We start from the raw sequence: 7,500 nt of genomic DNA on the forward strand, positions 1-7,500 counted from the left end.
TGTCAGCTTGAGACTCGCTCTCTCTTTGTCTTGAAGGAACCCAAGCCTGACTCCCCGAGGCTGGGGAATCCAAGCATCGCGGAGGCGGCCCAAGTGGGATGAGAGACACCGGAAGGCGCATCCCCGGCCCTTTCTCGTTGTTTAGATGGTGATGTCTCTCTGTCTTGTCTCTCTCGGTGGTTTAGGTCACAACATGTCCCAGGCAGATGCCAATTCGGTGGCAGGGGAATCCATGCGTGCTGGCCAGACCGGCACGGGATGTTACAAAAACCACGAACACCACATGGGTCGCCTGCAGAAGGAGGCTCGGCAGGGGGCGGGCGTGAACGCCGCCGCCCCCGCGTCGAACATTCTCGATATCCCGGCCACCGAAGAGACGAGGCCGCCGGGCTCCCCCGATTACCAGACGCCGGTAAGTCCTCCTCCTCCTCCTCCTCCTTCTCCTCCTCTCTCCCCTGTCTCTTCTCTCCCTGTATTCATAACTATCATTTGTTGTATTTATTACCGTCCTTCTGAGCTCGGATTCATGTCTTCCCCTCGCCAGATATCTTGATTAGCTTGCTGTCCTGTCCAGCATTCATTTGCTAGTATTTCATTTCTATTTTGTCAAGCTCTGAATTATTTTTCTTTCTTTCGGTCAAATGTAAAATCCCATTTCAAATTTTAGTGATATAAAATGAGAAACAATAATCATAACAATAATGATAATTATCAATCATAATAACACTAGATTAAAAGAAATAACGTCTTTTCGACCTGATCTTGCCTTCAAATATTCTAACTCCCTTTCCCTCACTTCCTTTAGTTCGGAATTTCTCCCCTTGCGTCTCTTTTCGTTGACAGTCTGCACTGTATCAACTTTTCTCTTTTGTCTTCCGTTTATCTTTCTCTGTCTGTATATCTCGAGTCTCCGTTCTCCTTCCTTTCTCTTCCCTTTCTCCGCTCTTCTTGTCTATTCCTCATTATCTATCGTCCATTCTGCTTCCGTCGGCCAGATTTCAACGTTTGTCTGCCATTGTGCTGTACTTTACTGACATAGATTACATTTTTAACGTCTGGTCCGAACCCTTTGTTTCAATCAACTCATTATTATGTGCATGATAGAATGGTTTATTGACTGCCTTTAGTGTCCAATTGAGACTCAGCTGACACGAGAAACAAACAAAGACTGACCGGAAACCCTCAAGCTGGTTTTGTGAAACTTTTTTCTCTAGACATTCGAAAAAATAACTTTTAGATATTTATGTTTTGAAATAGTGCCTGTTTCTCCCACTTTCTCAGCTGTTCTTCACTGATTATATGTGTGTGAGTGTGTGTACATGTGTATGTATCTGTGTACGTACATATATATATATATATATATATATATATATATATATATATATATATATATATATATATATATATATATATATATATATATATATATATATATAATTTATATATATGTATGTATGTATGTATATGTATAAGTACACATATATATGTATATGATACAATATATTTTTGATTTATGCTTTTCCTCTCTGCTGGATTTTCCGCAATTTTCTGTATATATCTACATTTTCCTGTACATATCAGTATAATTATATAAGCAATACATAGCATAGACAATCATGATATATTTCCATGTACAGATTCCTATAATATTTTCAATTAGTACTTTCAGCCACATATTATACGTATTTTTACAGTTATTCTTAGGAACTTTTTTCTTAATGAATAATCAGTATCTTATATCAAATTTCTTAGAACTAAATCCCGAGCCAGTGGAATCATGTGTTAAATCTCCACTTAAATCCCTCAAAAAATATATATATGTATTACATTAGACCTTCTCCAATTACCTACCGACAATTATTCTCATCCCTTCCCTCAAAACAGGATTCCAACCAATTTCTCAAGGTATACAATTCTGTTCCAATAGTTTCCCTACATTTTATGATAAGGGTAAAGAGTAATGAGGTATTACTGCCATGACTTGATTCTTCATTGCACTATTGTCATCATGTTTAACTTACATGTATATATGTATATATATATATATATATATATATATATATATATATATATATATATATATATATATATATATATATATATATATATATATATATATATATATATATATATATATATATATATATATATATATATATATATATATATATATATATTATATATATATTATATATATTTACATATATATATATATATATATATATATATATATAAATATATATATATATATATATATATATATATATATATATATATGTATGTATATATATATATATATATATATGTATATATATAAGTATGTATATGTATATATATATGTATTTATATGTACACATATGTATATATATTCATATATATATATATATATATATATATATATATATATATATATATATATGATATATATATGTATGCATATATATATGTATATATATATATATATATATATATATATATATATATATATATATATATATATATATATATATATATATATATATATATATATATATATATAATGTTAAACATATGTTTATATTCATACGTATATGTGCATATAGAGTAAATCGATGATGGCCTTCATATTAATGAAAGCTAAAAGCGAGCAAGGCCAATACCTCCTTATTCTGTAGATTACATTGCCTGACACTACTCTTGCTCAAACGCCACCTCCCCCCCCCCCCGAAGAAACGACACTGAAACGACCAATTGAAAGTGTAAACGTCTCTTTCGCCCCCCCCCCCCCCGCTTCCCCCTCCCCTCGGTACCGCCCTGATTGCATGACCGCCCCGTAGTGACGCTGCTCGTATCTGGTGCATCGCGTACGAAGGCGTCTGAAGTGCCATTGTTGTGTTGTGTCTCGTCTGAGCTACAGTGTGGCGTAGAGCGTGTCTCAGAGCCGTAGTTCGTCTGTTGTTTTTTTATTTCGTTAGTGTCATTTTCTTTTTTTACGTTTTATTTTTATTTTTCTTGTTGTTTCTTTTGTCCTAAATTACTCTTCTCGTCGCGTTTCTTTGTGTCTGTTTTCGTTGTGAATGCTCCTTCCGTTTTCTTTTTTCAATATTGTTTTCGTGAGATGAAGCGGTTATGCTAAAGTGAAACTCGTAGTTAGTTTAGATGTTTGTCTGTTTTATCTTTGGCCGTTGATGTCGTGTAGGTGTTAATGAATGAGACTTTTAGATCCTTAGAACATTGATGTGGAACGAAGATATATATTTTTTTACTCTTAATGTTTAGCTTTTTAAGAATTATTTTTTCTGTAGAAACTATTGGTGTCGATTGCACGAATAGTTTGAATAATCTATCTAAAAACAATGTGATACTTAAATATATAACTTTTTTCTGGCTTTTGAAAAAGAAGACAGATTTAAAATCCTATTGATAATGTTTGCTCACCATCGAACCCTTTCCAGAAAATTATAATGTAGTCATAACATTCTTCCCATTCAGTAGCTTAAGACACTTCAACTTTGCCTACTGCGTGATTCCTGTTCAATTTCTCACAGTAATCTAGTGCAATTTCACAATGACCTCTTTCAAAGTCAATCTTCACAAAGAGAAAAAAAAAGACTGTATTTCTTCATTATCTACCTCTCTCTCCTTACCCCTCTGGTTTACTCATAGACGCATCCAATTTCTCTGCCTTCTAGGAGTTGAAGAGAAAGGAACGCCAGCTTCTTGCACTCGGAGACACAGTCAATGAGCTTGATTGTTGTTTTTGCACAGTTAAGGTACCTATTCTGATCCCACGTTCAGATTCTAGTTCTAGAGAAAAAAATGAAACTTATCTCATGACTTCCATCTAGATCATTGGTTACCATGCACGGAACATGCAACACCGCGCAACTGATCAACATTGTCACGGGACTGTCCGAAGAGGAATGGGAGACTGTTTTGTTCTGAGTTCTTTTACTTTTCAAAGATTTGTTTGGCATTTTGTTCTAGTAAGAATGAGATTACTTTTTTTCGTTTATTTTTTTTCTTCATTAAATGCGTGCGTGTGTGTGTTATGTTTGTTTGTTTTTTGCGGGTTCATAGTGAAAATTATTGTGCGTGCAAAGGATGCGGTGATCATTCTAGAATTAGGAAGGTTATGTGCTAGAGGTTTCTGTTTGGGAATGTGACGAGTGAAGGTTATCCTTGCTTTATGAGTTTGAATTCTCTCTTTCTCTCTCCCTCTCCCTCTCTCTCTCTCTTTCTCTTTCTCTTTCTCTCTCTCTCTCTCTCTCTCTCTCTCTCTCTCTCTCTCTCTCTCTCTCTCTCTCTCTCTCTCTCTCTCTCTCTCTCTCTCTCTCTCTCTCTCTCTCTCTCTCTCTCGCTCTCTCTCTCTCTCTCTCTCTCTCTCTCTCTCTCTCTCTCTCTCTCTCTCTCTCTCTCTCTCTCTCTCTCTCTCTCTATATATATATATATATATATATATATATATATATATATATATATATATATATATATATATATATATATATATATATATATATATATATATATATATATATATATATACATATATATATATATATATATATATATATATGTGTGTGTGTGTGTATGTATGTATGTATGTATGTATGTATGTGTATATATATGTATATATATGTATATATATATATATATATGTATTTGTATGTATGTATGTATTTATATATATGTATGTATGTATGTATATACATATAGATATATAGATATATAGATATATAAATACATATATATATATATATATATATATATATATATATATATATATATCTTTGTATATATAGATATATATATGTATATATAAATATATATATATATATATATATATATATATATATATATATATATATATATATATATATATATATATATATATATATATATATATATATATATATATATATATATATATATATATATATATATATATATATATATATATATATATATATATATATATATATATATATATATATATATATATATATATATGTATGTATCTTGATCTCTCTAGTAGTCTCTGTCTCTCTCTCTGTCTCTCTCTCTCTCTCTCTCTCTCTCTCTCTCTCTCTCTCTCTCTCTCTCTCTCTCTCTCTCTCTCTCTCTCTCTCTCTCTCTCTCTCTCTCTCTCTCTCTCTTAGTCTCTTTCTATTTGCCTTGATCTCACTATCTGTCTATCTATCTCTACATGTCTCTATTTGTTCATCTGTCTCTGTCTGCCTATCTATCCGTATCTATCTATTCATCCATCTCTCTATCTCATACACACACTCTTTCTTTCTGCCTGTCTATCTCAGTCTCTGTCGCTCTCCTTCTCTTTCTATGATTTAATCAAACGCCTTTTCATATAGACCAACATAACGGCAAAATGTTACGATGTTCCGTGCATACTTTAATCTAAATACAAGAAGAATCCAAAACTGTCCAAGGCGGCCACTGCAATCAGGATCACACGTGGACGAGCTCGACCAACGGCGTGTCCCTGTGCGTAACCGCTCCCCTCCCCCGTCCCCCCCGCCCCCTGAATACTACCCAGGCTTGATATTTGTTCGTAAGCTTATATCTGTAAAGACCCGTCTAATGTTAGTCGTTGTCTTGTTGACTTACTCAAGGTTCTCTTTAAAGGTCAATTTCAGGTCCCATCCCCATCCCCAAGGTCTGTTCAGGCCCCTGTTCAATTAGGTCCCCTGCAAGATTCTTCCCTCCAAGTTGTCTTCAGATCACCCTTTAAGATCCCTTTTTTTGAGAATCAGGTTAGTCAACAGGTCCTGCCTTTACACTCTCGTCGCCAGAGCCCATCACCATCACGGGCTATAGACTGCAAAATCTTACCATGCCATCAGATTCCCTTCCTTCAAAAAAGAATCCAACACCAGAAAGAAGGATCCAGTCAGAGAATCAGCGCAGGAACTCCCTCCCTCAATCCCTCCCGTCCTTCAAAAGCACTTAGTATTCACATGTTTATTAAGGGACTGAAATTACATAAGAGATTTGATGAAAGGCTGTAGAAGCTGTTATTGACAGGAGGTTCCGCTGTGGCCGCCGTTATTAACAGTTCCGACCATTGTGATCATGCTTGCACAGTTAGAAACAAAATGAATTGCACTTTACACGTTACAGAGATTAAACGTCCGATAGATGTCGCTCTGGATCATATTTCTCAACTTTTCCATCCCCGAATGAAGCTTTCAATCTACCCTGATTGGATGCAGTTCCTGGAATGTATATTGGTAAAAAGAATCAGATTTTCTCTTTTTTTCTCAGTAACAAAAAAAAAAAAAAAGCTTCGCCATGGAGATGCAAAAAGAAATACGGCCTAGATGAAACTCCCTCTCTGACCCTTTGCCCTCCTCACTGTCCCTCAACCACTTCCCTTTTCCTTTTGTTTATCTTATTTTTCTCTTGTTCTTTTAAATATTTTTGTGTACTTCGTCGCACTGCATAACTTCAATGGATTACTTATATGTACGTGTACCACTGCTGAACCCACGGCATCGTGCCGGTCGCCTGGCACTCCCTCAGCTGTATCTATGTTCTTGTACTTCGTGGCACCCTCTGTACCCGTGCCACACCTGCCCTGTACTAAGCACTCATGTAAAGCTGTACCGCGACATGTGCCGATTTTTCACAATCCATGGCTTCTCTGCCGCGGCGTGGGGACCCCATGGCCGCCCGCACCCCTGTCAGCTTACCTGTCGTCTGTCACAACTTCTGTCATTCTCGCCCTCTCGCTGGAGCAGCACGCCCCCTGCCCCGCCCCCTTCGATAGCTCTCTATGTGTTGTGTGTTTATGGCAGTCCCGTTTTAGAGACTCTGGGATACCCGAGGTGACACATGTAGGACTCCTTTTTAAACACGAAGTGAAGAAATGAAAAGTACAATATATATATATATATATATATATATATATATATATATATATATATATATATATATATATACATGTATATGCATATATATGTATGTACACATATGTATATGTTTACATATATATATATATATATATATATATATATATATATATATATATATATATATATATATATATATATATATATTTGTATACATATATACATATATATTCACATATATCTATGTATACATATATATGTACGTATGTATATGTATAAATATATATATATATATATATATATATATATATATATATATATATATATATATATATATATATATATATATACATATATATATGTATGTGTATGTGCATATGTATATACATATATATCCATATACATATATAATATATATATATATATATATATATATATATATATATATATATATATATAATTTATATATATACATACATATATATATATATATATATATATATATATATATATATACATATACGTGTATATATATATATATATGCTTATACATATATACATATACGTGTATGTATATATATATATATATATATATATATATATATATATATATATATATATATATATATATATATATATATATATATATCAT

General features: G+C 33.3%; 1 protein-coding gene across 1 annotated transcript in view; it reads left to right on the forward strand.

The window, feature by feature from the left end:
• LOC113802213 (potassium voltage-gated channel subfamily B member 2) overlaps positions 1-7,500 on the forward strand; it is a 56,520-nt gene that overhangs the window by 9,528 nt on the left and 39,492 nt on the right. The window contains exons 3-5 of the mRNA XM_070136667.1: positions 186-412; positions 1,885-1,905; positions 3,672-3,752. Of these exons, the coding sequence (XP_069992768.1) occupies positions 186-412; positions 1,885-1,905; positions 3,672-3,752 (329 nt within the window). The remainder of the gene's footprint in view (positions 1-185; positions 413-1,884; positions 1,906-3,671; positions 3,753-7,500) is intronic.

This window comes from Penaeus vannamei, chromosome 2 (assembly GCF_042767895.1).
Source record: "Penaeus vannamei isolate JL-2024 chromosome 2, ASM4276789v1, whole genome shotgun sequence".
Classification (NCBI taxonomy): domain Eukaryota; kingdom Metazoa; phylum Arthropoda; class Malacostraca; order Decapoda; family Penaeidae; genus Penaeus; species Penaeus vannamei.